The sequence below is a fragment of the Artibeus jamaicensis genome, unplaced genomic scaffold (assembly GCF_021234435.1).
Source record: "Artibeus jamaicensis isolate MK-2021 breed Jamaican fruit bat unplaced genomic scaffold, CSHL_Jam_final contig_467, whole genome shotgun sequence".
In the NCBI taxonomy this organism is placed as follows: domain Eukaryota; kingdom Metazoa; phylum Chordata; class Mammalia; order Chiroptera; family Phyllostomidae; genus Artibeus; species Artibeus jamaicensis.
In genome coordinates, this window is record NW_026521845.1 from 2,103,175 (window position 1) to 2,124,509 (window position 21,335).

The 21,335-nt window shown below is 55.9% G+C and overlaps 1 protein-coding gene across 1 annotated transcript in view; it reads right to left on the bottom strand.

Moving 5' to 3' along the window:
- Positions 1-21,335, bottom strand: part of GALNT2 (polypeptide N-acetylgalactosaminyltransferase 2) — a 152,346-nt gene that overhangs the window by 68,505 nt on the left and 62,506 nt on the right. The window contains exon 2 of the mRNA XM_037166766.2: positions 315-408. Coding sequence (XP_037022661.1) covers positions 315-408 — 94 coding nt within the window. The remainder of the gene's footprint in view (positions 1-314; positions 409-21,335) is intronic.

Genomic DNA, 21,335 nt, shown 5'->3' on the forward strand with positions numbered 1-21,335 from the left:
AACCTAAAACTGCTCTAAAAAATAAAGTCTCTTAAAAAAAAACCTGTGAACTGATACATACCATCTTGTATTTTCTATTTCATTCTACTTTTTCTCTCAACAAATTTTGGTCACCTCCCAGTAAACTTACGTCACCACCCAAAGGATGTCAGCAGAACACTGCTCTCGGACACTGTCCCACCCGCCCTATGACGTCCATTCTCCACCCCATTGTCCAAACGCCACATCGAGCTCGTCCACAGTTGGTGGACAGGACTCCCTACCACCAGCCCCCAGCTCAGGACAGAACCAGTGCCTGCCGGCGGCCGTCGTACCTGGAGGGAGGGTCTCCACGCTCTGTGCTTTCTCGTCCCCGTGGCTGTGGTGCAGGTCTTTCTTTTGAATCGGGTCGATCTCGTTCCAGTCCTCCTGGGGGACAGAGACACCAAGTGAGTTGACTGGATCTTCAAGTGGGCTTTCATTCATCAGTTCAACAAACACTGAGTCTCAGGTGCCCAAGAGCCCCGAGGACGCAAGGATGAGTGACAGAGAATTCCCATCTCTGGGACCTGCCTCTGCGAACTTCTCAGGTGGCAGAGATGCAAGGGGAGAGAAGTTGGGGATGGCTTCTTCTAGGGGAGGGTTTGCATTTCCCTCTTCACGTTACAACTGCACTGTGTACCTTCCGGAAAGAAATGCTCTGGCAACTCCCAGGGCTTTGAGGATTTGTGAGACTGGGGAAGGGAGACAGGGAAAGTGGGTTAAATACAGGAGTTTAATAGTGCTTAACCTAAAGCCATGAAGATCAGGACAGCTCTCTGGGCATCGTAGGTGGTTTAAGGATACCCCAGGACCAGATGGTCCCTCATGGCCTTCCTCAGAGGCTGTTAAATGATTTGTTTCATTCCGGAGAATAACAAATCAGTGGAGGGAGGGGGAAAGACCCACAGAGCTCTTCCCAGGGCTTACTCTAATAGGACTGCCAATGGAACAGAGCTGCAAATTAAGGGCTTAATGTGAAACCAGAAGAAGACAGAAGCTCTGGCAGAATTTATTCAGCTCGTCTGCGCAAACAATTTACTCTAATCTATCAACATTAAATCAAACTAAGTAACAACTACATGGCCACAGAGCTAAATGTGTTTTTCAATCACTTGGAATCTGATTCCTGTAAGATGAGAAGAGTTTCTGTATAGAACCCAAATCCGAAATACCCCGTGGGTGGTAATTTACCCACACGGAGTTCTGTGAGCCCAGGACTGTCCACTGCCCGTCCCCCTGGGCGGACAGATGCTTCCAGAGCGGCTGGCCTACTGCGAGACGACATCCCCAGGCAGACCCGGCCCGAGCCACCTGGGGTATTCCACGAGCATTCTTCCTGACCAGCAGGGACCTCGTGTGGTTCCTGAGTTGAACCCTGGAGACTCTGGGGCTCTTGAAAAGGGAAAGTGAAAGCTGCAAGCAGGAAACTCTCGGGCCAGCCAGACCACACATTATCCCCGGAGGCAGCCGGCTCTGCCCATAATCTGCGTTTTTACTTGAAAGGTCCAGCAGAGGAAGAGGAACTGGGCCTAGGCTTCCGCACTCTGGGGACCAGCCTCTTCTGCAGCGGCTCCTGCAGTGACGTGATGTGGCAGGGTCCCCCGTCAGGGCCACAAGGAAATGCCCGGTGGGCACCCTCTGCGCCCCAACTCCACTGCAGACCAGGGGCTGGGGAGAGGGACCCCTGGTCCTAGACCCGCCCATCACAAGGCCGTGCTCAGGCCTTTGAGCACCCAAGTTCTGAGACATTTGAAGATCCTATCCTACATCACAACAACAGCATTAAAATTCATCTGCAACCCGATTAAAATTTTTGGCTGCAAAAAAACATAAAAAATATTTATGATTTGGCTTTTGAGATTATATGGTTATAAATAAACTTCCAATGTACTTTCACGATGATTTTGTGGCAATCTTGGCAACCGCGTGGAGGGAGAGAATCGCACCTACTAGCTGCCCTGTGATATTAGGAAACGTGGGAATCTGACACTGAGCAAGTACGGAAGATGCCAGCATCTCACTGTGTAGGTTTTTAATGAAGCATTATCAACTTTTATCTTGTAACACTTTGTGGCTCATACCTTCTGTTTGTAGGCACTTGGCTTACAACATACATTACCTAATGGACCAAAGCATTTAACCTGGTACTTGAAAAAGTTCACAAGCACACCTTGCTCAGGGGGGGCCCATGACTTTGGTCTTGTTTTCTCCACGTGGGAATCAAGGCATTATCTGAAGTGCTCACCCCATCAACAGCTGCACCAACATTTTACCGGAAATGTTGCCCCCCATACACAAGACTGAGCAGGCCGTATGTGACACGCCTTAACCCCTGGTCCCCGCCAACCCACCATGCCCACCACACGGCCCTGTCAGAACCAGGACCTGCGTCTACTGGGGCACCTCATCCTGGCCGGCAGGTGGAACGATGCTCAGTGCCACTTGGGGGCGCCTGCCGTGTGCCGGGCACTGCTCACTCACAGCCTCTCCTCCCCGCGCAGACCTGCCTTTCCTAACGCCTCCTTCGCTGTGCGGACACAGATCCTCAGAGCGGCTAAGCTCAGACGACCATGCTAACTACCTGTCCCCAAAGGAAAATGAAGCCCATGACGACAAGGGGGAGAAGAGAAGGTAGGGGCCACCTTGGCCTCTGTCTGACACCCGCACAGCATGACGAGGGGCCAAGCCCCGCTGTGGACACGGCGCACGCACGGATCTTCCTTATGGGGCTGTTGCCACTCCGATTCACAGATGGGGAAGCCGGGGCAACGCAAGTACCTAATAAGCCCAGACCTGAACCCCAGGGAATCACTCCTGGGCCCCTGGTATCAGTCATTCTACCACACTGCCTTCAGCTAAGACAGCTCCCTCCCCGCCAACCTGACAGCCAAGGTCAGACAGCACACTAACTGCCATCTCCATGTCCGATCACAGGACGCTCCTGAGAGCACAGGATGACTGGCGGGACCACAGGCTGGGACAGCGCCCACCCACATACGAACCACACCCTTCCACAGCTTCCAGACACTTGTCATTTCCGGCTCCCTTGTACTGTCACCCTCAGCCTTTGCTGGACAGTAGGAAAGTCCCCACAGACACAGTGGGGTCCAGGCAGCTTCGTCTTGGTGGGATGCCCACAGCCAGGCTCAGACGAGCGCTGGACCACGACAGTGCACGAGGAGGTCCTGCACGGGGAGGGGCAGGGGTACCAGCAAGAGCGTGGGGAAGTGCCTGCCTGAGGAGCGACACCTCAGCACAGGCCCGAGGGAGTCCAGAACTGAGCTGGCAAGGAGGCATGACGGGGGTGGGGTGGGGTGAGGCGAGAAGGGTCCCAGATGCAGGGAACAGAGGGAAAGGAAGACAGTGGGAGGCCATGCGAGTGGCGAGACAGCCTGAGACTTGAGACTTGTGTTCTACCAACATCCCTCTGGCTGTGCTACCGGGAGCAGACTTGGGGGACTGGGGGCAAGAAAGAGGCCAGAGACCACGATGCCAAAGCAGCAAGGGAAGGTGGGTTCAGTCAAAGTCCTAGAGGCGCAGACAGGACAGGCAGCGCTGTGTGTGTGTCGGGGGCGGGGCGGTGGAGGAGGGTTGGACAGAGGGAGGAAGGAAGCAGAGACGGCAGGCTGGTGGTGTGGACGTTTCATAGGCGGGAGGGCCATTCACCATAAAAATGTGGGAAGGGGGTCTCAGTGGGGTAAGGAGCAGCACCCAGAAGTAAAGACAAACTGTTTTGGAAATGTCGAGGCTGCTGTGAGACACCAGGAGGAGGTACCTGGGAAAGAGGTGCAGGCGCACACCTGGAGTTCTGGGAAGGCAGGAGGCGATCATAGGACTGGGGAGTGAGAGAGAGACCAGGGAGGCTGTGAGCCCAGGGAACAGGGGCCGGGGGGACGCCAACCGTCAAGGGACAAGCACGACACAAGGCACACCGGGGAGAGCCCTGGCCTCGGAGCCAGAGCCCTGGGTCCCAGCCACGGCTGTGCCGGTGACGCTGGGGTCTGAGCACACTGCCTAACTTCCCTGTCTCGGGCACGGGGCTGCGGCCTCGAGCGCCCGCCTGCCTGAGAACAGCTGCGTGGCAGGTGTCCTTGGCCCCTTACTGCCGTCTCTGCCCGTCTCACAGACGTCAGTGACCCAAACACATTCGGGTCCGTGGAAGGCAGGAGAAATGTCATCTTTCTTTTGTGTCCCGATAGCAAAAATATGTACGTATATATTCTCACTGCACTTCCCAGACTGATTTTCCTGGCTCTGCGGCCCACACTGCGGGGAAAGCCTGGCATTAGGACAGCCCTCCTCCTCCCCTCCGACATTTACACACATTTCCAGACTTCACTGCAGTGGGGGCTCCTTGGAAATGGAAACGCGCTGGATGCAAATGCAGGGAGGAGGCTCTGCCCAGTGGCCACTGGTGTGCCACCAACGGATGCGTCTGCTTTCTCCCTGTCACAGGACCTGAGGGACAGGCCCTCTTTCCAGTGACAAGTGTGAACTGCGGAGAATGAGGATAAGGATGCAGTTTGAAGGCGGCTCAGAAGTGGCAGAGAATTCAAAGCCGGTGACCCGGTGCGCGCGCTGCTGTTCCCAGGAGGCCCAGCCAGCTCTGCGTTTTCTCCTGCCCCAGGGAGGGAGGGAGGCAGGGAGGGAGGCAGGGAGGCAGGGAGGCTGCAGGGCCCACGGTGACTGGCCCGGACAACGCCCAGGGCCTCAGGGGGACACACACTAGGTGGGACCAGTGTTCCGACTGCGAGCTGAGTTGTCCGGGCGACTGAACCAGGGGTCCGGGACTCTGCCTACCAGACCAGGCCGGGCGGAGCCCTGGCTGGCTTCGTTAGCAGGAGCACCGTCCCTGTACACCAGATTTTGCAGGTTCGATCCCCGCTTGAAGTGCGTACAGGAGGCAAGTGATCAGTATTTCTCTCTCACACGGATCTTTCTCTCAGATCAATGAAAACGTGCCTTCAGGGGAGGCCGGCAGAGCGGAGGGTGCCTGCTGCCCCGCACGCAGCCTCAGAAGGACCCAGGGAGCCTTGCCCGCGGCCCAAGGCTCCTCTCCCTCGTCGGCCGCAGTTTCAGATGATGCCACCCCCCCCCCCCCCGCCCGGCTGTCCCCGGCCGAGGCGGCAGTAGTGACCGGAGACCTGAGTCTGCTCAGTGCTCGCCACCGGAGCGCTCGCTGCCCACGCCCTGCCCGCACTGTCCCCACACCAGCAGCAGCCTGTCACCCGAGGCACAGACGGAACTGAGTCGGGTCTGCAGGGGATCAGACGACCGAGGTGACTGCGAGGTGGCCACTGATCAGCCACGATCGGAGAGGACCTGTCTAGTCAGCAGTCAAGTTCAGCCCATTTCAAAGTAGATGAAAGAGGAGAGACTTACTTTTAATAAAGTGACGTTATTTTCAGAAACAGAAACTCTAAGTGGTAGTTTATTGGGTAGTTATGAAAATTAATTAAGTGTAAATATAGGATTAATTATGGAAAGAATATTCCCCACTAGGTTTGCAACACAATCTGTCCCTGCTTCCACACAAGAATAAATAAGAACAGAGTGGGCCTGGCTTCGCCAGAGACAGGGCGTCTGCCAGTCGCTGTGGAGGGCAGGCTGCGCCCCGAAGGATGGGCCGCGGACGCTGCTGCCCGGGTCAGAGGACACGGGGGTTGGGGAAGGCAGACGAGGACCTGCTGGCTGGGGCAGCAGCACCGAGCGACGGCCGCCCACCTGTCAGGGGCGCTGCTGAGTCCAGCCCTGCAGCTCCCCGATGAGGGAGGGGTCCCAGAGGGCTGTGTTCTCAATGGATGCGGATCAAATTCCCTCAAAACTTAGTAGCTCAACACAACAAACACTATTAGCTCACACAGCTTCCGAGGGTCAACAGTCAGGGAGGCTCAGACCCACGGTCCCCAGAAGGCTGCGCCCACCAGGTCTGACCGGGGCCAAGGGGCTGTGGCCAGTGCTGTTCACTCACGTGGCTGCAGGCGGGGGGCCCGCTTCGCCCCACAGACCCATGTACAGGGCGCTTTTGGGTCCTCATAGAAGGGCAGTGGGCTCCCCCATAGTAAGTGACCCCAGAGAAGGGGACAGGGAGGAACAGAGGGAACAAGGAGGACACCAGGACCCCATCTGTGTCCTGGTCTTGGAACTAAGACGCTGTCAGAAGCAAGTCCCTGTGTACGGCCACACCCAAGGGGAAGGGGCCTGGAGTCCCGTTTTGTGAGGACTGTCAGAGAGCCGGCAAACATACTCTGAAAACGCTGTGCTTATCACCGCCGCAAGACGTGACGGTGGCAGAGAGGAGACGAGAACATCCCAAGGGCAGACAGGACAGCGCCGAACCCAGACAGTTACTCAGAGCGGGGCCTGCGCGGTGACAGGGGTGCAGGGCTGAGTCACGAAAGGGGCGAGTCCACGCAGCCCGACTGTGTCGGCGAGGCGGTCCCCACTGGGCAGCGTTTCACACCGCGAAACACCACGAGGAACAGACGTGCCCGTGCACACCAGCTGGCAACGCGGAACACACGGACACCGGCACGCCACCGGGGGCCGCTCCCAGAGGCTGAAGGGGCTCACGCCGTATCTGTTAACCAAGGGAAAACCATCACCGCGGAAGAAAAAAGAGACTAAACCAGTTGCTTCCCACCTCCCCTCACTGAAACACATTTTCTCACTGCTAAGTTATTTCGCCTGACTTGGCCACGGGCTCAGAGGAGGGGTCAGTTACCAGAAATGGCACCTGAAGGCTTGATGCCCTTCTCAACCACTGTCTGCCTTCCACCGCTACTTCCTGACAGCTGGGGAGTCACTGCCACCGCAACTCACCCGTTCCCGACAGGCAGGCTCTGAAGGAGAACAGCCAGGGTGCCAGCTCTGTTAAAAAGATGTCATTGAAATGTCCATGGCCCATTTCCTGAGAGCTGCCGCCAGCTAGGACACAACACTGAAATGTTTACTTGAAAGCCACATTTGAAGAGCAGACCTGCCGAGAGACCAAGACCTCCTACGAGGTCTGGAGACCTCCATCACCCTCTGGAGAGAGTGATGACGGAGGAACCAGAAGGACTATCTATGGTCTCTAATTCTTCAGGGCGTGTCCCAGCGGGGTGGCACAGCGGAAATCCCTGGGCCTTCCTGAGAGAGGACGGAGAATCCTACTGAGATTCGGTGTCACCATCTGAACTTCTATTTCCTAAATGGGGTGTGTGACATATTAACAAATGGATAAACATAATTTTAACTCACTGGGCCCTGAGCAAATGCCAGAGGGCCAACGGGAGGCACCCACAGCAGGCTAGTAGGTCACTGCGAACACGGCAAAACTCCCCCTACAACCGAAGCTTGCACTCTGCAAACACAAGTATCCACCTGGGCATTTAGGCAGGGGATTGCTTCTCCTCTGAATGAAGAGCTGCCTTTAAAGGAAGAGTGTTATCTTCCCTGCTCCGCAGCACTGGAACAAGAAGGGGACATGGCACACCCTACAGACCAGACCACGAGTGGCTCAGTCGCTCAAGTGTTTCTAAACACGCATTTGGTGCAGGGGTGGCGGGGAGAACCCACCTGCCCCAGCCCCCTCCCCAGGGGGCTGGGCCAACAAGCTGGAGGTGCGGGAAAAGCCCAGGTGAGCCTCCGAGAGCAACCTCACGACAGTTTTCCAACCCTGACTCAGGTAAGACTGGAAAGGTGGGAGGGTTCATGAATCAGGACCTGGACAGAGCCCCAGGTGCCGCAGAGCCACTCCAGGGCCCGGTCCTGCGGCAGCCAATTGAAGCACAGCCTCTGGGGAGGGGCAGCTCCAGGGCAGGCAGGGTGGAGAACCACTGGCTTCCTGGGTGTCAAGTTCCAGGGTCAAAATTCCAATCTGGCTGATAAAACTCAGTGGGAGGGGAGCAAATTTCTACCTTGAGTTCAAAGCCACAGTCTGCTTCGTCCATAATCACTTCCTCTCCAATAAAAAATATATGACCATAAAGGTCACCACTTCGTTTATTTTATGGGGTACCCTCAGAGAAAAGCAGGCTGGCGAGAAACACCATGGGGCTGCTTGACATTTGGGGGCTGTAACAGCCGCTTGCCTGTACCGAAGTCAAGAGCTGCGATAACATCCCCGAGTCCCGAGTCCCGTTACTGCCGCTTCCTCACAGGCGGAGGGCCCAGCCCACCGCCCTGCACACTGGCTCCACAGGTGGTCAGCCAGCTGCTTTCCCTTCAGGCCCTGTGGCCACATGCCGGTGATGGCCAGCCTGCTCTGTCCAGAAACTCCAGGCGCCCGCAACGCAACCAGGAAAGGCTTGGCCACTGGCAGATCAGTGCTGGTCTATCCCCACCGCCCCAGGCAACTCAGGCCGCTGCTCTGGGCCTCCGTTCCCCAAAGTGTAACATGGAAAAGGAAAACCACACTCATCCTGGGCCCTGCAGTGACGGATGTGACTGGCAGGGCCCGGCTGACCTGCAAGGCTTTTCCGAGTCAGACACGGAAAAGACATGAGTCAGACACGTGCTCCTGTTGTTGAGCACGTTGAACTTGCCTTCCTCTAATATGAGGGTCCAGCCTTCACCCCTTTTTGAGTTCTTCTCCTTGGGCTACTGAACTTCCTCTTTTGCCTATAATTAGCTCCTTCACTGACTTTTTTAATTTTATGCACCTGCCTCCCCCGTGGTCTTCTTCCCTGAAGCCCACAACCACTGTCTCATGGTGAGAAAAGGAGCAGACAAACCCCGACTGAGGGACCTGCCACAAACCTCCTGACTGGGACTCCTCGAGGTGGTCAGGGTCATCACGAACAAGGCTGAGAAACGGTCATGGCCGAGGGAGCTGGAAGACACGCTGACTGGCCGGGACGTGGCATGTGGATGAGGTGTCGGGCGAGACAAAGGGGAAAACGCAGGACCTGAGTCACTAAGAGCACGTCAACACTGGTTCTTCAAACATGACACGGCTCAGACTGATTGAAGTTAATACAGGGGAAGCTGGGTGCCGGTCACGCCAGAACTCTGTCCTATGTGAGTATTTTTGTTTTGGTAATCTAAAACTGAAGTCTAAAAAAATAGAGTTTTTGAAAAGTGGAAAATGAAACACATGCACAGATCTTATTTACAGAAAAGGAGGATACCTGCATTAAACATTCCCGGGCCCAACAGCGGGCAACTACATGTTTCCTGGGCATCCATGCATCTGTGTTCACTGGCGATTTTCAGCCGTCTCCACTCCCTCCCCCTGCAGGAATCAGGGGATCCTCGGATCAATGCTGACTTCGCAACGAGACACAGGCCAGGGAGCAATCTATCTCATGCCGCAATCTCCTTTTCAAGAGCAATCAGTCCATGCTGAACTCCTGCGCCCTCGGTGGATGGCCAAAGCAGCGGGTGGCCCGGGGCAGGGAGAGCACGGCCAGCCCATCGCCATGCAGCTTCTCCTTATTCCTGCTTCGAAACAGGAGTTTACGTACCCAGCGGCTCCTGGCTCAGGTCTAACACACCCCTGAAGCCAGGTGTGGCGGAGGCCTGGGAGGCGACGGAATTGGAGCCCGCGGGGCACCTGAGCCCCCAGGGGACATGAGCCCCCGCCACTACGAGGAGCCGCCTGCACCTCCGTGTCTGGTGCCTGCTCTGATTCCGCCCTTTCTTGCTGAAGGCAGAGGACCGCCGCCCCTGCCGGGGGCTCTCGGACAAAGCCCCTCCTCCGCTGCCCCCCCAGTCTGGTTAGGAGGGGTTCTCCGTGTTAGCTGCATGCAGCAGGTCCTCTTCCTTTAGAGAGAGGGTTAATTCCAGCAAACTGTACTACGAAATGTTAGACAAAAAAAATGTAAGGTGTTTTAGAATATTCTTTCCCAATGACTTACTGTAAAAGTCAACTGTACTTTTTAAATTAAAAAGTAAGAATTCCCAAGAGATAAGCAAACGAAGCCACTAGGAGAGAGGTGGAGCCGGCAGGCGTCGGCCCAGTGAAGCCGCGCCGGGGCAGATGCACCCCCGTGAGCCTGGTGCTGCCGCGACGCACTCTGCCCCCACCCCCACCTCGCCCTCCCCAGCCTGAGTCACCCCCCGGACCCCCCAGAGGCCACTGTCAACCCTCTGGCAGAGCAATTCCCTCGCTTCGGCTCACAGGTTTATCAGGTCTCACAGAACCGCGCTACCGTGCTGCCCTGTCACCAGTAGGGGCCGCCACCTCACACATACACGCCGTGTGTTCTCCCCCAAACCCTTCCCCGAGGCCTAGTCCATACTGGCTGTGGGAAAGGATGGGTGCCATGCCCCATGGATGTCAGATCCTGAGTTTGTTTTGAAGAGCATCTCCAGGAGAAAAGTGAGTCCTAGGATGATACGGTAAGGGGCCCATGGGGGCCTGGAGTTAGAAACTAAAGGGGAAAATGTATAATTAAGTCCCCCCCGCCCCTTATCTACTCACAAAGCATCACAGAGTCAGAAATCCCCGACAGTCTGGTCCAGGTACAATGACCAGTGTGAGTGACACCCTGGGCCAGTGCTGGCGGTCCCCCTCCCCCCCCCACTGCCCACCAGGCGGACACACAGGTTCTCCCCCTTGAAGTCAATCACCCCTGCTTCCCAAGGGGGGACTCTTGGTTCACGTACAAGTCAGACGTCACGCACCTCCCTTTGGGGGCAATTAAAGTCATAGAGACCTGGATGGTGGGAAAAGGGAAGAACCAGAGAAGTGAGGGGAGAGGAAGAGGCTGCCCACCGAGCCCAGCACGTCTGCACGGCCAAGGTCACAGAGGGCTAACCTGAAGGCTGGAGGAGGAGATGCTTGAAAAATGAATGGTGATTTACGTCAAGGTTAACAGGCAAGATGATGGTGACCCGCCTGTGTTTGTTTTAGATGACTAGTGGGTGTGGCTGGACGGCCAGAAACAGCACAGGGTGAGCCACACCTCGGAAGATGCGCGTCACCTGCCCCCAGGGGAGACAGTTTCAGCGAGATGGTGAGAAAACGTTTCCTTGAGCTTCCAACAAATGAGCACCAGTAAATGCAAACTGTGGGGCATTTATTTTTATTCATTTAAGATTTTTCCATGTTCTCATTAACGTCCTCTTTTCTTGGGGTTCCTGGGCCATCTGCCGTGTGAACACTGCCCAAAAGCCCCAGAAGGGTCGCCCTGAATCCGTGTTGCCAATAAGGTCTTTATTTTATCTATTACAAATTCATCTCCCACAACGGGTTTCTCATGCACCACTGGCCCCTCTCACAGGTAAGTAAGCACCTGGGAGAGGTGGTGGCCGCAGGATGACCAGGGCCCAACTCCACCTCAGCCTGTTGCAAAGCAGTCTTTGTCCCGCAGCTCCAAGCTCTCTGAGGTCAGAGCACGGAGGTGGAGCAGAGCATCCCCGCCCACCCCCTCACGTGAGTGACACGCAGCAGGGTGTGCAGGGGCCTGCACCCGAGACGGGCCCCACCCCCATGGGGCGGGTACACCGGTGGGGTCCGGGCTGCGGGCTGCGGGCTGCCCCGGGAGCCTCCCTCCTTCCTGTGTGGTGTCCTCGGGACGGGGGGACAGCCAGGGGAGAGCTATTTGATGCCTTATTCCTAGCACACTCATTTACACGTCCATTCTCTCCTCCACCAGCCGGGACATTTTCCATGCTATTCCAGGATGTGGTGTGACAGACAACACAGGCTGCAGACGACCCACTATTTTATTTAAAAGAGAAAGGAAAGAGTGTGAATTAGTTAACCCAACTGGAAAGCAATTTGGCACCACAAATCAAGAACTAGAAAGACACATGAGATTCAAGCTGGGAAATCGCATTTCCAATTTATCCTAATGAACCTGAAATAAGGAACAAATTTTATGCATGAACGTCGTAACATTGTTTATAAGTGAAAACAAAGAAACAAAGTACGTTCCAATAAGAGGTTGGTTAAATTATGTCACAAACCCTCAAAAAAACATTGTGCAACCATTAAGAATTGTAATTGTAACCCTGGCCAGGTAGATCAATTGATTAGAGCAGCATCCTGATATGCCAATGTTGTGGGGTTTGATCCCCAGCCAGAGCACATACAAGAAGCAACCAATGCATGCATGAGTAAATGCAAAAACAAATCTCTCTCAAAAAAGGGGGGGAGTGTTATATAGATCACATAGCCATTTGCCAAATGCTTAAAACATGTTAAATGAAAAAGCAGAAGACAAAATTTTACGTATACAATGAAACCACTACTTAAAAATATGTATCCATATGGATTAGCCTGGGATGGAATGCACTAAAATAAAAACGGTTGTGTTGGAGGGGAGAATGATGAGGCTTGTCTGTGCTTCTCAAACTGTCATGCTTTTAAATTACCTTCATGAATAATAAATTCTAACAGAGACACGTCTAGGTTGGAACTTCACACCTGCGCAGTATTTCATGCCATCAAGGCGCCGTGGCAGTGGGTGCGCACCTGGCCCAAGGCCGTGCGCAGCGGCTGGGGCCCACGGCGGCATGGGAGCTGTTTCCAGGTGTGAGCCTGGCCTCTGCCTTTCGGGCATGAGGTCAAGGTGCTATTTGAGAGCCCAGGGAGGGCTGCCCTCTCCCCAGGAATTGCAGAAAGGGCCAGAAAGGCCCTGCGGTCCTGGGCAGAGCGTGGCCCAGCCAGAATCGGCTCCGAGAGGCTGGCTGAGGAGCCCAGCTCTACCATGTCCACCCCTCTCCCTACCGAGTGGAGAACGGTCAACATTCTGGTCAACTACAGACCAGACTGATCTTGTGTGCTCACGGCCACGCCAGCACTGACCTTCTACGGTAAGGGGTGCACTTAGGCTGAGCCCGCAGGCAACCGCACGCACAGAGAGAGGGGTCCAAGCGCAGGCTCCTCCCAGGCCTCCATCCCTGCCTGTTCCTCCAGCAAGGGCCGTGGAGGGGGTAGCAGTACCAAGGACAGTGACCCTGCCGCCTGTCATCCACTGAGAAGCTCCTGTCTGCCAGGAGCTGCAGAGCAGCTGCGTGCTCGCGGTTTCCACCCATCTTCCCAGCATGCTCCAGGTGCGGCATCAACGCCCCCACTTAGAAGATGAGACGACTGAGAGCAACGACAGGACGGAAAGCTCGGCGCAGGTGGCCATGTGGAGCAGCAGCCACAGCCCCACGCTAGCCCGTGGCCATGGGCCTCAACAAGGGCCACTCGGGGACCATGAGTGAGAGCAGGCCCGGGCACAGCTGCCGCCGCAGGCACCTGCCCAAGCAGGACAGGGTCCGGGAGGCGTGTCTTTGCCCCCTGTGGGCAGCGAGCCAGGGATCTGCTCAAGGTCTCTAAAGATGAGAGGGCCCTGAAGTTCATCAAGGGGACGCACACCTATGCCGAGAGGGGGAGAGAGGAGCCGGGTACAGTCCTTGCAGCCACTAGGAAGGCAGCAGCCAAGAAGAACAGCGCCCCGCCCCTCCGTGTGTATTAAAACCTGTTCAGGAGGAGGGGAAAAAAGAGCATGTGGCAAACAGGCAGTGTGTCCAGTGTCACCCAGGGCGTGACTAGCCCAGAGTCCGTGCTCTGTCCACAGGCCAGGCCAGCTCTGGGATGGACTGACTGGCCCAGTGGTCAGAATAACTAAATCCTGGGCACCCTTGTAAAGGGCTTGGTCTGCAGAGGGTTGAACAGTAACTGGGTACTGCCAGTTAAAATCTTTCCTCTTATCTTCCCTCATTCAACCCCAGGAAACTATAATCTTACACTAATGCTTGTTTTCAAAGGTGCTTCTCCTGCCCCCACCCACTCTTTATCTCAGTTGCCATAATGGAAAAGTTGCGGGGAGGTGATTGGCTGCAAGGAACTCAGGCTTTGCAGGCAAATTCGAACACCTTCTCTGGAGTTCACAGCAAGAGGCATCGTGGTTTCTGCAGGCGGTGGCACTGCGAGAACTGAATGGGAGGACACACTCTGATGATGACGCTGGGAGGGTCCCACGCACAGTAGGTTCTCAGTAAAACACAGACCCCTGTCCCACACAACAGCCTGAGAGGTTATGAGGCACCCACATCCCAGTGGACAGCGCCCGAGGTCCCCAAGGTCCCATAGATACTGAAAACCAGTCACAGGTCTCCCATCGACTGCAGGCCCCGGGGGTCTGAGATTCAGAACCACCACCAAGATGTGCAGACCCCACGGGGTTTGTTCCAACGGGTGCTTGTTTCCCATCCCCACTGCACTTTACGCTCTGAGATTCTGAGTTTATTAACTTTTGTAACCCTGAGTTCCAAAGCCCCTGCTTAACTGTTCATTTCTCTCTAAGCCAAGGATTTATGTGTCCACTGGCTATGAAACCAGAAATGACTAGGTTCACATCCTGGTCCCACAACTTTATAAATTATCAGTTTAATTCTCGGTAGCACTATCCAGAAGGCTAAACTTTGAGAACATGTGTTCTCAAAGTGAACATGTTCTCTGTTCAGTGAACATGCGTGTGAAATGCTTGGAACAAGGTACAGTTCAAGCACAGAGACCTCAATGTCAACGCCCTGAGGGTGCACGGAACCAGATTAACGAAGCGCCGGAAGGAGCCGTGAGACAGTTGGCCGGCCTTACACGTTGTGAAAAACAGCCAGGCTCCCTGGGGTCAGACCGAACGGAATGACACACTCGCTCGCATTCGAGTCTACACAGGCTTACACAACGGCACCATAATCCCCCGTCTCAATGGCAAAGCCGATGAATTGGGAGTGCCAGGATTTTTTCTACCAAAAAAAAAAATTCTAATGGTGACTCAGACCAAAAGTTTAAACCCTACAGTCTTCCTAAAGGGATTAGGTAGCTTAAAGCTACATAGAAATACAAAAGAAATGGAACATCATGATTGAGGAAATGGAGAAGCAAAAATGCTTTGGCTGACTTGCATTTTAGCTCCGAGCTTCCCAGAGACAGAAGTAAAGGCGTCACAGGTACAAGAACTAAGCTGTGTTGGGATGCAGCCACGGGCCGAGACACGGAGGCAGTAACTTGCCCAGGGCAAGACAGGGCTCGATCAAGTCAATTCAGACCAGACTCGGAAGGCAGTGCTTCACTAACTGCACTCTCAACACCCAGATGAAGTCACACATACATTAAAAGAGGCTGTATTTCTAGTGGAAAATCCTACAATTTGTCATAAAGGTAAAGGATTTGAGTACTGGATTGTGGTGGGTTAAAACCACCCCATTTCGTGGCTACTCTTCCCACAGAGGTGGATTGGAAGGACTCCACATTACCAGGCTCTGAACTTGGCCATGTGACTGGCTTTGGCCAATTGGACGTCAGCAGCCACAAGGCAAGGCGGGGCCTGTGCACTGGACTTGCCCTCCTCAGATGCTGCCCAGAGGCCATGGTGTTCCAAGGAAACTGGCCTGGGCTAATGGCACCCAAAAGGCTCCCAGGGGAGCTGAGGAACCCGAGACAACAGCCAGCCTTGCTGTGGGACCTGTGAGTGAGGCCACTTGGACCCACCAACTCGCTGTCACCTGGCTGCAGGGACCCACATGAGACCTGCTGAGAGCCCACAAGGTTGGGGGAAGTCATGAATCACTGTTTCAGGTGGTTGGCTGGGTGGATGACTGAGACCAGGGTGGGAAATGAAACGACACCAGTAGTCCCCACCAACAGTTTTCAGAGAGAACAGGAAGCTGACTTCACGTGGTGTCACCCACAGAAGCCTTGGGGTGCAGCATGAAAGGGAAAATGAGTTCAAGGACTCTGTGTGGAGCGAAACCAGCACCATCTCCGGCTGGGCCAGCAGCCCCCGCTTTGAACATCTTATTGGGGAGAGCTGTGCATCAGCAGGGCTACAAGCACTTTAGAAGCTGTCTCTGATACAACCAATCTACCATCTAACAAATATTTCGATACTCGCCAATGCCGGGTCCTTAGCTAGGAGACAGAGATGCAGAGAGGACTGTGTACGGCCGGGGCCTGCCCTGGAGAGTCTCAGGGATATGAGTACAAGGCACGGTGTATGACCTTGGGAGCAGCTCTCGCTCCCTAAGGCTCAGGCCCTGGTAGTTAATGGTCACCACGGGGGCTTCTGGCAGGCTCCTGGTACAGAGTCTGATGCACACTGCTTGTTCAATAACATCAGCATTGTTCTTGCCACTAAAATCCTGACACTGACAAGAGCATCGTTTTGCTGTGATATGGAAGAGGGACTGGAGAGGAAGTCAGGGGGAGGAGGTGGGGAAGGACCACTGGGAGATGACCGCGGTCATCCTGGAGAAAAGGGGTGAAGGTCTGACCATGAGCCGAGACTAGCGCCCTGGCCCAGAGCCAGGGGGAAGCACCTGGGTGGGGTGGGCCCTGGACTATGAGCATACCCCAAAGGGCTGTGACTCTGGCCTCCTACCCACCCCCCCAAAGCTCTGGGCAGTCACTTGGGGTCAAAGGGCAGTAATGGAAGACACACTGGCCAACTCTGCCAGAGCCCAGAGCAGACCTGCCAACAGGGCTGGGCTAAGGGCCTGGGAAAACTGGCATCTCCCCAGGGTTCCAGTTCCTCGGAGGAACGGCGGTCCCACAGGTCCCTGGGGAAGAGGGATTACAGGAGGAGGGGGCCACTGGGGCCAGAGCCAGCCAGGCTTGGGCAACGCCGTGGCTCCTTCTGGAGCTGACCAGCAGCCACCTGGCCCTACTCCACGGGAGACGTCCAGCTCACACCTGCACTGCACTCCAACCGAGATGGCCCGGGCCCAGGTGGCTCCCCGAGGCCACCGCACACCCCAGGGCTGCCGCAGGCTGCAGGTGGTCCTCGTGCTGGCCCGCAGTGTGGAGCCTCGCAGCCAAGCCCAGGGCTAAGCGACTGTCCCTTCCTTTTCCCCTGAGCAAAGCCTGGCCCACGTGGTCCCAAGCTAGACTGGTTTTAAATGTGTTCTTCCGACCTGGCCAAAATGCAAAGTGGGGACGCACACACAGAAATGAAAGAACTGGGTAAAATCCCCCTGCTGACCCCTCTCACACTGGACACCGCCTTTCCTGATACCCTTCTCACAAACTCAAGGGGGTCTAACACTGCGAAAAAGCCACAGAAGGATGTGGCGTCATGACTTTGGGAAGTCAAGTACATGCCTGTTTTGTGGAAGAAGAAAAGAGCAGATGACAAGAGAAAGAAGACAGTTCCCTGGGTAATAGAATGTCTCGACAGCGGCCACAGTGCAGGTGGAGGGTGCGCGTCCCCGCCCAGGGCAGCATCAAAGGTGGGCTTCCAGGCTGCAGGTTCCAGAGAGCTTTCTGTGAAGCCCAGTTTCCAGCCACCATCCCGTCTCACCTGGAGGCAGAGCTGGCACTCCGCCCCTCCCCTGTGATGGACAGCAGACGGAACGAGGAGGACACTGCTGAACGGGCCACAGACACCGGTGTGGGGCTCGGCGTGCTCAGAAACATGTCCTCCGGGCTCGGTCCTGTTGGCGGCCACATGCCACTCTGCGCACAAGGCCAAAGCTTTCAGGCAGCGTCCAGCCAGTGAACTCGGGGGCTGCAGGGGCAGCATCTGGAACTAGGATGGCGCTCGGGCTCGTGGGGGGTGGTCCCAGGCAGGCCGTCGATCCACAGCCTGGCATGACTTATATGAAGGGAGACGCATGGGAACCCGAACAATGGGCCGGCCATCTTCCGATGGGCCGGGCCAGGCTCCGCAGGCCGGGCTGACCGCTTCTGGCCTCTAGGGAAGAGGGGACCCCAGCTAAAGATATTCTGCTGGCTATTCACGCGTCCAGTGTGTAAAGCCTGGCAGTGTGTCTCAGGTGGCTTAGCTTTCACGCCTCCTTTTGGCATTTTCCAAAGCAGCAGTTGGAGACTTCGGGCCTTACTTTCCCCGACTCTAAGAGAGGCAGCGCATGCTAGAAGGGGCTTCAAGCGTCCGTCTACAAACCCTGGACACCCATGTGTTCGGGCCGCATCCACATGCTGGGGAAATGCGCTGCCCCCCGGCTGGCCCTTACCTGCCCGCTGCACAACACAGATGCCACCCCGGCCCTGCCACCCACTGCCCAGGGCGTCCGGGACTCACTGTGTCACACCCCTGCCGCCCCAGACGCTGGCTCCCCTCCAGCACGGCGGCCCGCCCTGCCCACTCAGGCCGCTCCTCACCGATCCCCTCGCTGCCCCATTCAGGCCCGTCTCTGCAGGGTCTCCACGAGCCACGCGGTCTCGCTCACTTCCTGGACTTGGCTCACGGCTGTTTTCCCACTTCTTAAAAAGTACAATTGACGTGCAGTGTAGTTCAGTCCAATGTACAGCAGTGGGTTTGGACAACTGTTCACAATCACGCAACCATAACCAGGAACAAAACATAGAATACTTCCACCCCCCCAAATTCCCTGTGCACCTTCAGCCCTGCGCCAGCCCCTGACCACCTGTTCCGGAACGTCACAGGAACGCCCTCAGACGCCTGTGACCTTTTGATCCCGACGCCTCCCACGCCGAGAGCCGCCGCGCTGCTGGGACCCGCAGCAGGCAGAGGGGCACGGGTACGGCCACGTCCGGTGGCCCGCGTATGCCGCAGCCTGCTCGCCCGCACCCCGGGGAGGGGCCCGGTGCCTCCATTCGGGGCAGACACGCACACAGTCCTCCTGCTGCGGTGAGCACACGCACTTCGTCTCCTCTGGGTGCACTCTGAGGAGTGAGACTGCTCAGGCGTGAGGACACGTGTTTAACTTTGTAAGAAACCGTCGCCCGGTTTCAAACTGGTTGTGCCGCCTGCACCATCACTGGCGCCGAGTGTGAGTTCCAGGGATCCACACCCTTGCCAGCGCTTGGTGTTACCGCTTTTTTATTCAGCCATTCGAACAGGTGTGTGTGTGTAGGGACACGATGGGGCTATAATCACGCTTACTGCATACATGCCGGTACGGGATCCGTGGCACACACGTATCTCATTAGTGCTCATTTCGACCTTGCACAGTAAGTTCCAGTACCTTCTCCGCTTTGAAGTGAGGAAGCCGCGGTGGCACTTCAACCAGGGTCAAATGACTACAAAACCCATAGTCTTAAGCAATTTCTCCCCTAAGATGGCCTCACTTAGTCCTCAGGGACTCTCCAGTCTTTCCGGGCCCCGGTTCCAATTTCACGTGCTGTGTGGCACTTTCTGTGTATCATAATGTAATAACGTGCCTTCTGGGCTTGCCTTATATTGTCTGATCAACTCCCTACTTATTTCACTTTTTTCCAATTACGGACCCGAAGTATTCTCAGAGTAACTCATGCTCCTGTTTCCCCAACGGGAAGAGTTCCACTTCCTGGGGCCAGAGTACGGGCCCCTGCCCACCCCCAACACACACACACACACTTCTTTTCCATCTTCCACATTCAGACACGGACTGAAGCGAACCGGACGATGCGGCAAGTGTTCTGAAGCCAAGGGGAGATCACACCGAGCTGCCGTGACTTGGCCCCGGAGCCCCACACAGCTTTACAAAGTCACGGCCCGCAGGTCCCATCCTGCCCCACCTGCGATGTCACAAAGTTAAGGCACTTTAGTTGCAGAAAACATGGTAGGTTAAGTAAGGGTCAGGGTAAAGTCCCCACCACCAAACTGATCAGCATAAACTGATCCATGACGAAAGATAATCAAATGTCCAGGTTTTACAACGGAGGATAAAAACAGCTGCGACATCATGAAGAATCTGTCTTAGGAAACCAACAAGGATGGCCAAGGAAATATGAGAAGGAGCGTCTTGAGTTAGCTGACCCAGGGACCAGGGACAGGACACTTCCCGGCATGACAAGGCAAACCAGTGCCAAAGCCAAAGACGGGCCCTGACAGCCCAGCGGACCTCAGCCCCACGGACTGGGGGCTCCGGCAGCGGGCACACGTGGGGCCCAGGGCGCTTGGGCCCAGTGTTTCCTCCTTCCTTCCTTTCCTTCTTCCTCCCTCCCGCCCTGTCTGTCTGCCTACCCGTCACCCGTCATCATTCCCTGCTCTCTCACCCTCTCCTAGCCCCTGGGCCATGTTCTCACCACCCGAAGGTGACGGGGGACCCTGCTGCTGTTGCAGTCGGCATTTCCAATCACAACCCCACACTGTAAACAAACCAAAACCGTGCCCTGCTTCTATCACTGCCCCTCCCCCCAACAGCAAGCCCCCGTCTCCGTTGGTTACCCACGCCCTCCCCTGGCTGCTCAGCCCTCTGTCCGTGTCCGGGTCTGGCCTCCCCAGGGCCCATGGGCTAGTTCACGGCATGGACTCAGTTTTCCCTGACCTGGCTCTTGGTTCCCTCTCCCTCCACCTGGCACGTCACTCCAGAATCTGCCTTTTTACAACAAAGCTTGTACTCTCTGCCCAAACTGTAGAAGGAACTGTCTGGAAATTGGTATTTCATTGCTCAGCAGCGCCAGGCCCTTCTCTCGCCCGGCCCCTTTGTCCAATCTCTCTTTCATCCTCAGCTCTCTCTCCTCCGCCAGGCTGGGTCACTCCCCAGCTTATCTGCGCTGTTCACTAGGGAATCCAGTTTGGGGCTTATAACGATTTTCCCTCAGAAATGGTCTTCAGATTACAAAAGCTTCAGTCTCCACGAAGTCTGGCTCTGCTGCGGTTTTCGGTGCTGGGAGGGACCCACCCTGACTCACCGGCCCCCAGGGCGAGGCCCTGCTTACCCACAAACCCCTCCACCTGTGCTCACCTTCACACTGTCTGGGGGAGGCAGCCCTGGCGTTCCACCCTCAACATACCTCACCTCCTGACTGTTTTTTAAGTCCTCACTGGAGGATGTTTAGTGATTTTAGAGGAAGAAGAAAGATGAAGGGAGGGAGGAGAGAGGGAGAGAAAGATCGCTGTGAGAAAGAAACATCAATCAGTTGCCTCCCACAGGCACCCTGACCAGGGATGGAACCCACAACCTTTCGGTGTATGAGACAATGCCCCAACCAACGCCCCAGCTTATATGCTTTTGGTGTATAAGCTACCTGGCCAGAGCCTGATCTGTTTTTGCAGGTTCTTGAATAAGCTAACATGATTTTTATCTTAAACTTCTAAATGAATAGCCCTTCCCCAAAAAGCTCCTGGTTGAGTTGCCTCCCAGTACCACTTCCTGGAGGGCCCAGCAAAACAAGGACTGGGAGGAAGAAGGAGCTGTGGTTGGGAAGGGAGGCCACTGTCCTGGCGGGCAGAGGCAGTGGGCAAGGCCCGACTCCAGAGACCGGAGGGACGTGCGGACAGGGAACCCAAGGCAGCCGGGGAGACGGGGTGGGCAGGAGCGCAGCACGCGGGCCTGGAGACCACTCGGGCCGAGACAGTGGGTGACTGCCCTCTGACTTCTGCTCTGACCTTGTGGGAGACTGTGAGACGCTTAGACAGGAGGGAACCCTGGTGTCTGGGGAGGGACTTCGTGGAAGACTGTGTGGAGGGTGGCCAAGGGTGGCC